General features: G+C 37.0%; 1 protein-coding gene across 1 annotated transcript; it reads right to left on the bottom strand.

Annotated features, from left to right (window-relative positions):
• Positions 1–8226: 8226 nt before the first annotated feature.
• On the bottom strand, positions 8227–12108 carry LOC104213719 (uncharacterized). Its single transcript, XM_070161209.1, has 6 exons — positions 12095–12108; positions 11005–11362; positions 9845–10060; positions 9667–9726; positions 9262–9540; positions 8227–8856 (listed from the first exon to the last, which is right to left on the bottom strand). The coding sequence occupies exons 1-6, from the start codon at positions 12106–12108 to the stop codon at positions 8227–8229; spliced, it is 1557 nt and encodes a 518-aa protein (XP_070017310.1).
• Positions 12109–17670: the final 5562 nt, after the last annotated feature.

The raw sequence follows: 17670 nt of genomic DNA, 5'->3' as shown, positions 1-17670 counted from the left end.
ACTGGTGGAACGACATGAAGAGGAACATCGCCGAATAAATCGCTCAGTGTCCAAACTGCCAACAAGTTAAGGTTGAATACCAAAAACTAGGATGGTTGCATCAGAATATGGAAATCTCGACCTGGAAATGGGAGATAATCCATATGGATTTTGTTACCAGACTACCAAGTTCTCAGCGGAAATTTGATTCCATATGTGTTATTGTGGATAGACTCACCAAATCAACTCATTTCCTGCCTGTCAAGACCACTTTCTCTACTGAAGATTATGCTAAAATATATATTCAGGAAATAGTTCGACTTCATGGAGTTTTGATTTATATTATATCGGATAGAGGTGCCCAATTTATAGCTCACTTCTAGAATTCATTCCAAAAAGATTTGTGTACGTTGATCAATATTAGCATAGATTTCATCCGCAAAGAGACGGTTAGGCCGAGCACACCATTAGGATGCTTGAGGACATGTTATGAGCCTGAGTTTTAGACTTCAAAGCAATTTAGGAAGATCATTTACCGCTAATTGAGTTTGCTTACAGCTACCATGATAACATTCGGATGACACTATATGAGGCTTTATATGGACGGAAGTGCAGATCTCCTATAGGTTGATTTAAGGTTGGTGAAACAAAATATTTAGGTCTTGATTTGGTGCAATAGGCTATAGAGAAGGTGAAACTGATTCAAGATCAATTATTGACTGCTCAAAGCGGACAAAAATCCTACTCGAATAACTGGCTTCAAGATTTAGAGTTCGATGTGACAAAAAGGTTTGATGCGGTTTGGCAACAAAGGTAAACTAGCTCCTGGTATATCGAATTATTCAGAAAATCGGTCAAGTGGCGTATAAGCTTGAGTTGCCCCCAAAAATTGAGAGCAGTGCATCCGGTATTTCATGTGTCCATGCTTTATATGTTCTTAGATGATCCATCTCGTATTACCCCCATTGAAGATATCCAAGTTATAAAGGACCTATCTAATGAAAAAATTCTAGTGTCTATTCTAGATCATCAAGTTTGCAAGTTGCGAACCAAAGAGGTAGCTTCAGTTAAAGTACTTTGGAGGAACAACAACGTAGAAGAAATGACATGGAAAGCCAAAGAAGAAATAAAATACAAATACCTTTATTTGTTCTATAATGTAGAAGAAAATGTTGAGACTACTGTAGCGGGTACAATTCAAGATACCACGGAGGAAGATTGAAGGATTTGAATTATTGACTGCGATTAAACATTCGAGGACGAATGTTCCGAAGAGGGGTTGATGTCACACTCTGCGTTATCCCCATCCATGAAGTTGAATATGGATGGGTTTGTCATCTAGCACAACCAATCAGACGACGACACGATAGTGGTACAAAAAGGTGATTACATTTCACCAGATTGTGCCAGCTACCCCACCAGGCGTAGTGACCGATAGGGGTGATCCATTTTGTACTCGGAGCGGTGGAGCTTTTAGATTTGATAGAAAATGCAGTACATTTTTCTTCTTTTACATTGTACACAATATTACTAGCTTTAATTTCCCAAGAATGCTCCCAAAAATCTCTTTCTAAGATTTCCTAAATGATTCAAGGCTTAATCAAAGGCGAACCAAGCAGAATTTAACATAAAGAATCTTGTGATCATTACTGAGTCATTTGTCTCTTTGTTATATTGATTTTGAGTTTCCGTGGAAGTGAAGATAATTATCATAGAGGTGTAAGAACCTAGAAAGTGTAGTTAGCTCTTCAAACATGTATGTAAGGCAACCTTCTTTCTTGGTATGACTTGATGTAAGCGTTTCCTTCTAAACGATCCTTATCGTTTAAGCCTAAACTGTTTTATGCCTTTCTTGATGATGTTGTTCATATTATTGCATGTTCTTTACCTGTGACACTTTCTTTCATGTCTGGGATGTTCCCAAATGGTTTTTTATGGTTGGAAAATAATAAGGCCCCGTAAAATTTCTTTCTAAAAATCAGAATATTGTTGTGCCAAGTTAGGATTATTGCGGTTCGAACTTTTTGGATTGAACTGTGCATTAAAAAGTTAAAGGAATTTGCAGAAGTATGCATTTCTGCAGCCCATTAGGTGGCTGTAAATGACTCTACAGGCCGCATAATAGCCGTAGAGTGAGGCAGACTTTTAGGCTAATATTTGATGCCATTTGGCAGCCCCATTATGCGATCGCATACCCATTGTGCGGGCCGCACATTGATCACATATTTGCCTCTGAGATTTGTATGTGTGAGTTCTGCGGTACATTATGCGACTGTAGAATATGTCTGTGAATCGCAAACTAGTCGCAGATCGAGGCAGAAAAATGCCAGGGATTGAGGACAATTATGTGTCCCATTTGCGGACTGTAGAAACATTATGTGGTCGCATATGTGACCGCAGATCTGTGTCAGGGCTACTATTTTCTTATTTTTAAACCCGACGCTATTCCGTTAAAACGCCCATTTTAGACCATTTTGATCACATTTTCTTATATTTCTAAAGAGAGAGAGAGAGAGAGTCCTAGAGGGAGGGCCTAATCTTCATCAAATTATTCTTCAATTATCACGTAAAACCTTGAAGATATTCAAGTGAGGCACCTAAGTCTTCATTATAAGTGGTAAGACTTCATCACCCCAACTCTTAATTCCAAACATAGCTATAATGGTCCATTAGTATGATAATTCATGGGGATAAGGGTGATTATATTGCATGCATGTGTTCTTAGAAGATGCGGGGGAGTTGTAAATCAAAGATAGAGAATTTTAAGTCAAAGATAGAGAATAATGGGGAATGGGTTGGTGTAGTCTTCCATAAAAGGACCATAAAACCTTAATGAGCACATAATGTTTGATAAAATACTCAATTGAGCTAGGATTATGATCATTTTCCTATTTACGGGTTCAATTACGCTACATTGTCAAAATAGATTGAAGTTGCGAACATTCTGGAACATTGTAGGAATTAAGGAAAGGTCAATTGAGGTATGTATGGCTAAACCCCCTTTTTCTTAGAATCGAACCGCTGGTGTTCGTGTAATAGGTGTAAGTCCCTAAATTGATCGTACTAGGATCGTTTGCCCTAATATGTTGTGTTGAAAGATTCATGTGCAATAATTGTTCTAAATGTTTATCTTGTCGTCATGCTATTTGAGAATATGTTTAAAATGCGGAATATGTGTGTTGAGAAAGGTCAAGAATTCATGTCAAGAATCGAATAGAGCTTGCTATGCTAATTTGTATAAAGAGCCTCCGTGTGATTAAGATTTTCCAAGTGTTTCTCTTATGTGTGCAATGCCTTATATGGTAGACCTTATTGATATGGATGATAATGTTATTTGAATGTATTAAAAGGGAAACTTGAATTGTAAGATACGGTCATGTGCCACGGACAATTTAATAAATGAGGCTACTCGTGCCATATAATGAAAAATGGGAAGGAAATGTGAATTGAGATGAACGATTGAAGGATGATATCTCAAGTGAGATAGCCTAGCCGATCGGGCCGTGATTAGACACCATGTTGCACACATGGTGGTCATTGTACTGGATTGATTGATTGAAATTGTGGATATGGTTGATGACTCAAATGAGATGACCTAGCCGATCGGGTCGAGATCAAACATCGTATAGGAACACAGTGATATTGTGGATTGTGGCACATGGTACTAAGATTATCAACCTAATAAGATGGAAATCGAAGCGGAAATTATGTGATCCTTACTTGATATTTTTCGTATTTGTTTGAAGATCTTATTGTACATTATAACTTCTTCCTTTATGTTTCATTGTTCATTCTATTAAGATTGATGTTTAGCTATACATACTAGTACTATTCGATAGTACTAATGTCCCTTTTGTCGAGGGAGCTACATCTTTAAATGGATATAGGTGGTTCCGTAGCAGACAATGTTGATCGTAGCTAGTGGCGCATCCTCTTTCCAGCTGACTTGGTGAGCCCCGTATTATTTCGGGGTCCTATATCTTTTGTATCTTATGTTCACCTTCTTATCATATTTTGAAGTATAGTCGGGGCCTTGTTGCCGACACTTTTGTAGAACTTTCTTTTGTATCTACTTAGAGGCTCCGTAGACATTATGTGGGTTGTATATAGGTATTGGAAGGGTCAGTGTATTATGTTGTATCTTGAACCCTTGTTCCTTCAAATTGTAAAGTGTATGAAATTTTGAAAACTTATCAATGATGTAACAAATGAATCGATTTGGAAATGTTTACAAAATCTTCCTACTGTATAATTAATAATAACCTATTCTCTTGATCATAATGGATTGGGTATAAAGTGTCTAACATATTTGCTCGGCCGGGTTCACTCGGTTGAGCACCGGTCGCGCTCTCAGAGCTTGGGGCGTGATACAAATCTGATTCATTTTGAGTCTTGATATCTCTTGAATTAATCTTGGAGTGTGTATGTATATATATATTGAATGGCTTTATAGAATATAGTATAAAACCATGAGTTCTGCCTTTAATACTGGAGCTATGAAAACCCTCCATAAAAGAGAAACTATTCTTTTCAAAACAGAACTACAAAGATCTCACCTGTCAATACCAAAACCCATTTCTTGGAGCCAAGTTTTCCTTCCACAAAACTGGTTACTACAAGATGCTACTCAGGCTGAGAAATCAGAAAACACTACGGTCTCTCAAATCCAACAATATTCTAGTGGATCTGTAGCTATTTTCTTCCAAAGATCCCTTAGTCAAAGAGTATTTGTCTCGTCCTCTTTGGCACAGTCTGAGATCCAGTCTGGAAGACATTCAATATCTTCTTTTCCTTCTAGAATCGAAACTGTTAATTTTGACTCTAGGATCCCTCAAGCCAAATATTTTGTGGAAACAACCCCTCCAACGGAAGTTAATTATGAACAACCTCAATCTCCCATTTACTCATCTCTAGGTGCTAAATTAGGTGTTTTAGAAAAGGATTTCCAAATTGATAAAGAAAAACTTAGAGCAAATTTTTATTCACAAGAAAATATTTTCAAAAGAACTTGGTTTTTCCAGAAGTTTCAAGGAGACGATAGAAAAAATCTCCAAAATATTTACTATGGGTCTTTAAACTTCATAAAGAACAAATCAATTTCTTTGAATGGTTTGAGGCTTATGTTGAACATCACCAATTAGATTTTCCTTTTTCTAAATCAATTAATGTTTGAAAAATTTGGAAGACCTCCTCCGGAGAAGAAGTCATCTCAGAACTTCCTCCGACACATGGATTTTAAATAAGTTATGTAAATACTTCAGTAGTTGCTAATCCTTTTAAATTAAAAAATAATAATAAATCTATTACAGGCAAAGATATTAAAAATATCTTTGAACAAAATAATTATACGAACAAATATTTATAATCCCTTGGTGAATATTTAGTTATAAAACCAACTGCAGCATCTACTAGTTCTAAGCCAGTAGATACCGCCACTTCTTCAATCCCTTTGTTTAAACCTTATGATATCCCTAGAACTTTCGCTACAGAACTTCGGATCCACCAAGTTAAAGACTATCCTCAGTTCTTTGACCTTCAGCGTAGGATCCTAGAAATTGAGAAAACCCAGATAGCTCAGGATACTCCATCTAAGGAGTCTTCTGTACATGTTCTCCGAGAAGCCGATTCTGACCAAGAAACCAATTCGCAATCAGAAAAATTTTATGAAAATCCACCCCTCGAAATTAACCCCATCAGAGCAGGATCTTTCATCTGGCATCAGCCACAAAGACTTTACTATTCTAGAGCTACCCATCCTGATGTAGCTTTAGAAGAAAGACCCAATGTTATGCAAAACAACTATAATACCAATAATATCTATGAATGGAACATAGATGGTTGTTCTGAATACAATATTCTGGCCAAATTACAATAAATGACTATGGTAGCCACTGCATACCAAACTTCTCATAATTTTTATGACCAGCTTACTACTCATGTCTTAGTAGCAGGTTTCACATGTCAACTTAAAGGATGGTAGGATACCCATCTTGCGAAGAAGATAATAACCAAATTCTATTAAGTGTCCGAGTTGATTCGACAGGAGAACCAATTCTTAAGGATGGCCTTACCATTCTTGATTCAACCAACACCCTGATTTATACCATTATCAAAACATTCATAGGTAGTCCAGGTATCTTTAGGAAAAGATCTTCTGAGATACTTAACAACCTTAAATGTAAAACCTTTTTTAATTTCAGATGGTATAAAGATTCCTTTCTTACCCGAATCTATGAAACACCTAATGGAAATCTCCCAAGCACTACTAACAGTAAACTTCCCAGAAGGAGTTGGCATCCATTATGGTCTATCCCAGTAATCCTCACTTCCTTCATAATGCACATTGAGCCTAAAATTATCAGCAATTTCGTCAGTAAAGTTTTGATCTAGCAATTGATCATTCCATATTTCACCTTGCCTCAGTTCTGCCACATCTTGTAGTTCTTCATTGATTGGAAATTCTTCAGGTAACACATGATATAATGCCACCAACCCAGTCCAGTTTTCATGCCAAATATTAGTTGTTCCACTCTTCATCTCCCAAAGGATCGTATGTTCAATTTCATCCCTAGCATTCAACATTTGCCTCCACATATAAGAACCCTTTCTAAATTGCACAACTGTAGGTAATTCCTTTTTGCAGTATTTGTTCCACCTGAAGTTGGACTACAAAGAATTAGAAGTCCTGAACCTCCACCATAGCTTAGCAAACAATGCCCTTGAAACATCATGTAGGGATCTAAAGCCTAGACCCCATTCTTCTTTGGGGAAACATAAATTCTGCTAAGAATCCCAATGTCTGCTTTTTCCTTCTTCCTTTGTAAAGAATATGGCAAAAAGCTTATGTCAATGCTCTAGTATATTTTTAGGTGGATCCAATACTGACAACATATGAACTGGCATGCTTTGCAACACACTAAAAATGAGTGTTTCTTTTCCTCCAAAAGACAAAAGTTTTCCTTTCCATGTGTGCAGTTTAGCCTTCACCTTTTTTATTAGATCATTATAGTACTCCTTCCTCCCTCTAGTGTAAAATACAGGGCACCCTAAGTATATCAAAGGGAATTTGCCTCTTGCAAATCCAGTGGTATCACCAACTGCTTGAAACATCCCATATGGTACCTTAGAATGCATATAATATGAGCTCTTAGGTTTGTTGATCATTTGACTTGATACCTTCTCATAACTCCCTAATACAGCCATAATCTTACTCAAAGATGGAGGGTGAGCAGATGCAAATATTATGGTATCATCAGCATAAGCCAAATGATTTAAAGGATCTAACCACTTAGGCATACTAGAACCAACAAATGATTTATCTTCAAAGAGATTATTCAAAGATCTGGACAGGACCTCAGCTGAGAGAATGAATAAGTCATGAGATACAGGATCACCTTGCTTTACTCCTCTTATAGATTTGAAAAAACCTGAGGATTGCCCATTCACCAAGACAAAATATCAGTTGTTAGCTACCAAATTCCACACCATGTTAATAAAATGTTATGCAAAATACCATTCTCCTTAGAATATGTAACAAGTATTTCCATGACACCCTGTCTAAGCCTTTGCCATATCCAGTTTAATACAACATTGGCAGGCTTACCTCTCATTCTAATGTTAGTAATAATCTCTTGTGTAAGTAGGATATTCTCAAAAATACTTCTCCCTTTCACAAAGCCATACTGCTTTAGAGATATTAAGGAAGGCAGGATTTTCTCCAATCTATCATGAATAACTCTTGACATTACCTTGTTGATGAAATTGCACAAACTTATAGGTCTCAAGTCTGAGAAAGTCTCCACTCCAGGCTTCTTTGGCACCAATACCAAATTAGTATGAGTGGTGGACTTAGGCAATGCACCTTCTCTATAGAAATGACGTATCATGTTATGTATGTCACATCCAATTGTGTCCCAGCATGCTTGATAAAACAGTCTAGTAAATCCATCAGGACCACTAGCACTATCTACACTTAGCTTAAAAACAGCAGCCTTGACTTCGTCTAGAGTTGGGAACCTGCACAGCTCCAAATTCTGCTCCACAGTCACCATAGAAGGTACATTATCTAGCATTGAGAAATCATCAGAATCCCCTTCATTAGTGAACTGCTTTTGGTAGAATTCAATCGCAGCATTAGCCATTTGCTCTTGATCTTCAAGCCATGCTCCATTTCCATTTTGAAACCTTTTCAATTGTAATTTCTTCCTCTTACCATTAACATGATTGTGGAAGAAATTAGTATTGCTATCACCCTCCGCAAACTATGTCATTCCAGCTTTTTGCTTCCAGTATTGCTCTTCTATACTCAAAATACTTTTTCAATTCTGTTTGAGGTTTTTGGAGTACTATTTTGTTCTCAATTGTAGGTTCCTCCTTAAACAACTTCTCCTTCGCTTTAACAATCTCCTCCAACATATCGAATTGCTTGAAGATATCCCCAAACGTGTCCTTACTCCATTTAGACAAAGCTATCTTCACCTTCTTAAGCTTGTTCTTAAACATGAGAAATGGATCTCCAATGAAATCAACTTCCCAATTCTGCCTCACCACCTCCATAAATGTGGCATGTTCTGTCCAAAAATTCAAAAATCTGAATGGCTTGATAAAATTTGAGGTTTGTTCTCCACATGTCATCAATAATGGTGCATGATCTGATCCAGTTCTGATTAAGTGTTCCACTTCTATTGTTGGCAACATGCTCTGAAATTGCATGTTCACAAATATCCTATCCAACCTCTTAAATATGCACTCAGCATTGGGTCTCCCATTCCACCATGTAAATGGACTCCCTTTGTACCCTTGATCAAACAGTTCATATGAGTTTACACAAAATGCAAAGTCCTCATATTCATGAGAATGTACTGGCAATCCTCCTATCTTTTCATCTTCATGTAGAATCACATTAAAGTCCCCTCATAGAAGCCAAGGTAGGTCCATATCGCTTGCCAAATAATACAAATGATCTCACAATTCCAGTCTCTCTAAAGTTGCGCATTTTGCATAAACAATTGTCATCATGATATGTGACCCTAGGTCATGGTGAAATACTTTCACAGTTACTTGTTGTTCAGTATCCTCAACTAATTACCATTCCACCACAGTATCAAAGAATAGCCAAATCTTCCCATTAATATTTGCATAGGTAGTTTCCATATTCAACCTCATTCTATATCTTTGTATGTACCCCTTCTTCTGAAATGGTTCCATCAATTCAATGACAAAGAATTGTGTTCCCTTTGCATATTGATCACTCTAGGAAATGCGTGTTGTGTATTAACAGACCTTATGTTCCAAATCAGTATCTTGATCATCATTTGATTTGTGAGGCTGCCCTTCTAGGTAAAATTCTTTTAGCTTTAAGATTGTCTTTGTTCTGGCCTTGCTTTCTTGTCTTTTTTCCACTCTTATCTCAGCCCTAGGTGATAGATCAGCATCTCTTGCAACTGCCTTAACATTTTCAGTAGTTATTTCTTCATCTCCTTCTTCTTGAAATTGCTCCTGATCACCCGATGCTTGAATCTCTATAGGTGTGACATTATGTGTAACAAGGTCATGCAATACCTATATAGGTGACTTCAGAGGAACATTTAGTTGAATTTGCATTAGTTGCCCAGTTCCAGAAGTACAAGCCAAGGGACTTGTCTTAATTGTACCTGCTACATAAGGCACCATAGCATGTTGATCTACCTTGTTCTCCTTCATCACCATTTCACATTGATCTCCAGTTCCTAAGGATTGTTGAAGAATCTTAAGTTGCAAATCATAAATAGATCTCAAGATAAGGTTCACTGTAGCAGATTGCGCAGAAATTAATGTTATTAAGATCACCTAGCTTCCCATCAAATGTTTCCTTATCTTAACTTACTGTATCCTTTAGGACCTTTGTAGGGACATTCTCCAATTGGACATCACCTGAAATCTCTACCGAAACATCCTCCACAGTGGTAAAAACCCCAATAGTTCCCCTAGGATTTACTGTTGCATTGGCCTGTGTATTGGCTAAATCATCTTCCACTGATTTTCCACTTGAATTACGTTCCTTAGATGATCCTGAAGCTCCTTCAGTTGGAACATTAGGTTGCTAATTGTTTGGTTATTGGGGAAATTTAAACCTAGTTTCCTGTAACGTAGGGTTTACTATAGCACTAGAGTTGTTTGCACCTGCTGCCTTTCCTTGCTTATCATTCATGTTTTCCTCTAGTGTTGCCCTTGTGTTTGTACCTATTTGAACTTCCCTTATTTCCACCTCATCACTCCATAGTGGTTTCACTGAATTGGCTTCCTAAATCTCCCCATTCTTGTCTGATTCTTCACATGTCTGAGAAGTGACATCTTGGCATGACTGATTCAGTGTGACATTCATCTGCCTTATTTCTTCTTTATTGGCCCCCAAAGCATCAATGCACACAATCCAATGTAGACTCCCTTATATCCACCTCCTCAATCCCTAAATTGTTAGGATTAGGAGCCTTATCATTCTCCAATATTTGAGTTCCATTCCCTATAGGTTTGACAATCTTAGTAGGAGTAGGATTGCCATTTTTCTCATTAACCAATACCTTTTCCACTGCTTCTTTCTTTACACGTATTTGATCCTCTAGATTTTGAGTACCTCCTTTAGAAGGAATTGGATTCCCTTATTTCCCATTTAGCCTACTCGCATTGGCATTAGAATTAGGTCTGGGAATTCCAGTATTTCGCACCTTTTCCTTCTCCAGCTGCCTCTCCTGCTTTTTATTAGGTCCTAGGCTTTGTTTTTCTTTGTTATTATCCTTCTATTTTCCATATGTGATCATCAAGGTTGGATTTTCTATTTCTTCAGCTTGTAGGGCATCAAATTTGTTCTGGATCATAACTCCCTCTTCAGCATTTTTACCTTTCCCTTTGCCCGACTCATTCTCCTTAACAGTGTCAATTTTGTGACCCACTCTTATTCGTTTGATACTTGTTTTTCCTCCTTTGCATCCACTTTTATCTTTCCAGATTAGTGATAGGTTTCCCTAACACTTTACCACTCGATAATACCTTAGTAGAAGCTACAGTTGTACCAATAATCTCCTTCTTTTTCCCTTTGTCATTGTCTTGCTCATCAAATGGTCTCAATTGTGGATTAATCACCCAGCACTCCTCCTCTTTCTGACCTTGTTTCTTGCATGATTTACAATACTTAGGCATATAGTCATACCTAATCTTGATCCACTTAGATTCCTCATGCCCAGATTCATCTTCTTCCTCAACTATTTTAATTCTTTGAGGTAAATTAAATAGCAAGTTCACCTCAACCTTCACCTTAGCACAATTGGAACGTGTACCATTTTGAGTAGGCAAGTCCACATGTAATGGCCTTCCTACTTCCCTAGCTAATGAGAATACAAACTCCTTGCTAAAGAAGTTTGGAGGCAAATCTTGGAAAAAAATCCAAGCTATAGCTATAGGAGTTTCTTCATTAGGTTTCTACCACGGATTCCACTTAGTACAACGCATCTGCCGCATCTCATTTTGTATTTTTAAATAAAAAGCAGGTTTTGACAAAAGATGAATATAATTCTCCATTAATGAAAGCTTGATTAACCCATGACTATCTTCAATCAAGACTTTTTTATTTTAGTTAAAGATCTTAACTTTATTAATCGAAATTAGTTTCTCTTGCATTGCTTGTTAATATTAAGTCATTTTGGCTAAATTTGAGCCGAGCGTATGTGAATTATTAAAGGAAAAGCTATTTTTGAGTGAGGAATTGGCCTAAGTGAGGTATGTATCTTGCCTAACTTTGTGTGGGGAAACTTCCCTGTAGGATTTAGTTTGATTGCACTATTTAGAATATGTGAAAGATGTGTACATGAGGTGATGAGCGTGAATACGGGCTTATAAGTGGCATTTGACCGATTTAGATTCTTAGGTTATTTATGTGCACTTAATTGAAGTTTTTATTTCATGGAATATCTTTCATTGTTAAGTTTATTCCTTCTATTATATTGTGTTGTTGTTGAAATTCTTGAACATGTGTGGCTTCGACCGGATTAGACCATAGGCTATTAATATATTTTTATGTGATAGTAAGCTCTATGTGAAACATATTGAAATCACTTTATGACTACTTGATCATACTTATTACATTGATTTAGCCATAATCATGCCTTATTTAATTGAACACCCCTCTCTGTTATGATTATTTCATATGTCCTCGTGCACTATTGCTGGAAGTTGTGAGTTTATATCACGATGTGACTTAGTATCATTGTTGTGATATTGTGGCACTTGGTATTATTATTTTGTGGTATCGTGGAACTTGTGGACAAGTTGAGTGGATTGATTGGGGGTGTCAACACAAGGTTTTGTCGTGCGATTGTGTCTATTGTTGTGCGTGCGAGGCAAAATAAGGGTGGAATTATCTCTGCTGCCCACGTGGCGAAATAAAGGTGGCTATATACGTATGTGGCGAAATAACAGTGGCATATCATATCAATGTACACATGTGGCATAATAAGGGTGGCTATATGGGGATGTTATGTGATGGCCTAGGCGTGTTATTGTTGAAAGATGAGTATCTTGGTTGTTGTTGGTGTGTCATGCATATTACGTTGTTATTTTGTTCCCAATGTGCTACTCGATGTCTCTAATATTACTTGATAATTTGAGTTGTTATAGTACACTTGCATATGCATACACTGTAGCATATCATTTATATCAGTCCAGGAGTATAAAATTTGATGTTTATTGATCATGTACATATATTGTTGTATATTTGCTTTCTTTGTTACAGTTGGGACTAGTAGACTGTGAACACGCTAGGCAAATTGTGATATTGATCATGTGACCATACCGGGCGGATTGCGATATTAAAATTGTGACCACGACAGACAGATTGTGATATTGAGCCTATGACCACACTGGTGGATTATGATATTGAGCACGTGACCACACCAGACAGTTGTGATATTGGCATATGAGTTGTCGTGCGGGATATGAGTTATGTTGTGGCATGAGATCTTTGTCGTACGAGGGTGATTGATAATATTGGCACAAGGTGTCATGTGTATAAGATTCGTGATTTGTGACTTGAGATTTGTAGTGATGAGGTGTGGTGCCTCAGAGGGACTCTTGTTGTAAATCCTGTGTCAGAAGGGTTGTGGATTAATCGTTACTTGTCCTTAATTGCTTCCACTTGTATTTTATCTGGTGTATACGGTGGAAATCGATGGCTCGATTTCATGGGCATTAAGGCATCTCAAGGACTTCCAGTGATCGACTCCGAAAATTCTCAATGATCGACTTCGAGACAGTTCTACTTCGAGGCAGTATAATTAATGACCGGCCTTGAGGCATTGTGAATTACCGGTCTCGGCGGATCAAGGTGGAGTTCCAAAAGCACGTGCATATGGCAAGTCAAGTCTGGTGGACTAGCCCAAAAAGCGAATCAAGGCATTAAATGGATGTACCATCCCCATATCTTTATAATTAATGTGTTTGTACTATATTGGGATTCCCCCTCTTATATAAAGGAGATCCTTTTTAAATATCTGTTGCTCCATACTAAATACACTAGAACATTCTCTCTGCTCTTTAACTGTTACACCTCGCAATATTACGACAATGTTACATCCTGCAGTATTATATTTCGATGATGTTACACCTTGCAGTATTTTATTACGATGATTTTATGCCTTGCAGTATTAAATTATGCTGATGTTACGCTTCGCTGTAATAAGTTACGATAATGTTTCACCCTGTAGTATTACATTATTATAATGTTACGCTTTGCAGTATTAAATTACGATGATGTTGCACCGTGTAATATTGTACGTTGAATTTGTCATAAGGTAATTGACATCAATCTAAGGAAAAGATTATTCGGAGTTTATAAGGATTATGCTATTTCACAAGTGATGAGTAAATTCGTAAAGATGAGAGGGGAAGCAAGTCAAAGAAAATAAATTTTCGTCCAAGTTTGAAATGTTGGGATAATATATGGCCCGAGCTAAAATATCCAGTATTTATGGATTAGTACCATACAAGGTACACATGGTCATGATAGTAAGGTGTATAATGTTAAAAGTAAGTAGTATTTTAAGTAATTTGAGATAATTCTTAATTGTGAGGATAATTGGGTAATTATGGATTTTTAAGTGGGAGATTAATTTTTAAATGAATTTTTTTGAATAAAGCTTGAGGGGGACAGCTCCCCCCAACGTGGCAGCCCCCTAAGATCAATCATGTGACTCTTAAAATCACATTAAAGATGGCAAAATATGGAGTAGTCTTTGGCCAACTAAGCCATAAAGTGGGGCCCATTTCCAAAAGCGTAAGAAAATCATTCTAAATTATTTTTGAATCTCCACAATAAGAATGGAACTTCAGCAACTCATTAGAAACATTACTGCTTAAAGTCACTTTCTAATCCAAGATTTTCTTTCCAAATAGCAAATCGTAGAAACATAAGCAACGTTATTGCAATTTTCCAAATAGCAACTTTGTTGCTAAATTCATAAGGAAAGGTTTTGGCCAAGATTTTCTTTGCATAGCTACGTGATTGCTTCGAGCTTTTCATATGACTTGTTTTGTATGTTGTCGCAATTAACGTGTGTTAGAGGATGGTCAAAAGAATGGGCCCAGGTATGTTAAGGTTATCCCTTCTTTAATTTGGTATGATCCATACGATGCAAACGAAACGTGCAAATACACAAATTTCATAAATGACTCTATTCATAGAAGTATTAGAGATATCTATGTTCTTGAATTTTCACGTGTCATAATATTTTATCATATGTTCATGGGTCTCAGAAAAATACGAAAGTTAAAAAGAGTTTACCTTATGATAGTACTCAAAGACAAAATGGTCTAATGACATTCCAAAAAAGTTTATTAGCGTACTTTTCATGTATTGCATTCATGTACATTGACCCCATGACTATATGGCGTTATATATGCGTATATATATATATATATATATATATATATATAGGATATGGGAAGGTTATGGCGTTATATACGCACTACCACCTGATCAGCTGGTATACGTTGATAATTTTGTCCACAGTGGCCGAGATGATATGATAGGATGTCCTCAGAGGATGATGATGTTATGAAACATGTACCTATGCACGACATGACATTCATACGCATATGCATGACACTATAAGTATTTTATGATTTACAAAGTTTTCCAAACTTATAGGTTGAGTCAATTACTCTATATTTCTTCCATGTCTATTATGTACTTATTTATGTGCCTTACATACTCGGTACATTATTTGTACTGACGTCCCTTTTGCCTGGGGATGTTGTGTTTCATGCCCGCAAGTCCCGATAGACAGGTCGAGAGCCCTCCAAGTAGGCTATCAGCTCAACGGAAGATGTTGGTGCGTACCATTTGCTTCGGATTTGCTTGTATGGTTAGTATGAGTTACATGTGTATTGTTTGCTATGGCGGGACTCTATCCCGACCTTTATGAAAACTATGTATTCTTCAAGTCTTATAGACAGATGTCATGTACGTTAGAGATTGTATGGCCTTGTCGGCCTATGTTCAGTATTCAAGTGGTTATTTTGGTCTTAGAGGCCTATATGTCTTATGTATAAGTTGGCATTACTTGTTGTATTCTACCCATTTCATGACATCCTCTCTGCCTCAGTTATCTATGATAGTATGACATGAAAAGATACGTTATATTGGTACTCGGTTGAGTAAGGTACCGGGTGCCCGTCGCGGCCCATCGGTTTGGGTCGTGACAAAAGTGGTATCAAAGCAGTTCTGTCCTAGGGAGTCTACAAGCCATGTCTAGTAGAGTCTTGTTTATAGGTGTGTCTTGCGCCACACTTATAAGCAGGAGGCTACAGAGTATTTAGGACTATCACTCTTTCTTTTTACTCTAGATCGTGTGGTAGAGCTCAGTTGTAAGAACTCAATTTCCTAAACTCTATCTTATTCATAATACGATCCAGAAATATTGGTGGTAAGATATTGAATGTGGATATGGAAGAGTTGAGTCAGAGGAACTCGATTTTTCATGATACTTATGATAAGTAAATATAAGGTCTTCAGTAGATCATGTGTATACTAAGACGTGAAAGCCTCTTGATAAGGAGCCTTAAGGCAAGAATATCTATCCACCATTATGGTGAATGACAATGAGAGATTTAGGAGATAAATACAAGTTTCAAGAAGCAAAAAAAAAAAACAAGATGAAGAAGGGTACAAGGCACTCAATTAATGAAGGTTAACAGTATTTACAATTCAAGCAGAGAAATATAAGCATTTTGAGCTACCTTCAATTGTAATAGACGTATGTACAATCGGCCACACCTATCTCAGTTATGCTCTATAGGAAATAATAAATGTGATTTAAGAAAAGGACGGGATATCAGGATCCGGCTGGGGTTATAGTAACCCAAAAATGGTGAATGAATTGTATAAGTTAGTTGACATTTCCGAAGGATATTTCAAAAGTGCTAATAAATCTCCCTGTGAGACATCCAGATGGTAGACTCTAAAATAGTACCTGGATACGAGTACTGCAAAGATAGGCAGTGGAAGCCTTGAAGGGATAAATATTACCTAAGTGTGGCTCCCACCCCTAGTAGAGCGAGAACGTTAAGCAACCCGAAGAGCCACAGGATGGAGCAAGGGGAGTTGTAAGCAAAAGAACGTCTTGTTAAAGTTTTCAGAATAAAGTGATAGACAAAAATGTTAGCAGGAAAATAAGAAGAGAGTTAATGGAGCATTATGAGTAAAATATGATACATGGATGACAACGGTAAAAAAAATGAATGACAGTACTACAGTGTCCATAGTCAAGTAAAGGAAGAGATGATAGGTGGCAGGCCTTGAGACGACAAAAGAGTATAGGCCATAAAGTTATATCCTCATTTCAAGAAATAAATTCGTGACGCTAACCTGATTAGCAGAAGAAAAAGTTAGACCCTTAAGCAATAAAAATTAATATGGACTGGTGAATAAGGTAAACTAAACATAAATTAAGGACTGAGTGATTTGATAATGGTCGGCATCATGAGAATTTCATATTACGTTCCAGCGATAATAGAATGGACAACAGAAGAAGATTCATAAGAAATTTAGAGAAAGGTCATTTAAGAAGACGCTTCCCTAAAACAAGCAATGTGAGCAAAGTTAATCTTAAGGGACTATATGTGCCAGTAACACTAAGTGTCACCTCGTGAATAAGGAAATTTTGTTATCCTTGGTATAGAATGATTACTACAAGGCGAGTAAGGGTCATTGATGATGTAAAAGGACGTCAAAGATAAAGAGGAAAAACATCCATAGGCAGGTCGTCATAGCTCCAAGTCTTAGTACTCCCCTAAAGGGGGGAATATGGAATGATAAAGGAAGAATACGAAAAAAATGAGGAAAGGATGAGATTGCACTTATCCAAATTTTACAAATATGCTATGATTCCAGAACGTTATGTAAGCATGACGTCAAAAAAATAATAAAAAGAAAGAAAAATAAGTAAGGATTCATGCCCGGGAGGTTATCGATAGATAAGGAACCAGTACGTGGGATAAGTTAAGATAAGTAAATAACCCAAGAAAGATTACGTGGAAAATGGAAATGAGAATGGGCTGACAAGTAGTTAGTAGTTGATTCAGGAAGAGCCTAGTCATGACTAGACGAGAGGCTACAGACAAATCAGCAAATTGTGCAAGATAAATATAGTAAACCCCAACATG

Source organism: Nicotiana sylvestris, chromosome 11, assembly GCF_000393655.2.
Source record: "Nicotiana sylvestris chromosome 11, ASM39365v2, whole genome shotgun sequence".
In the NCBI taxonomy this organism is placed as follows: Eukaryota; Viridiplantae; Streptophyta; class Magnoliopsida; order Solanales; family Solanaceae; genus Nicotiana; species Nicotiana sylvestris.
The sequence above is the reverse complement of the archived record's forward strand: the minus strand, read 5'-3'. Positions and strand labels throughout refer to the sequence as shown.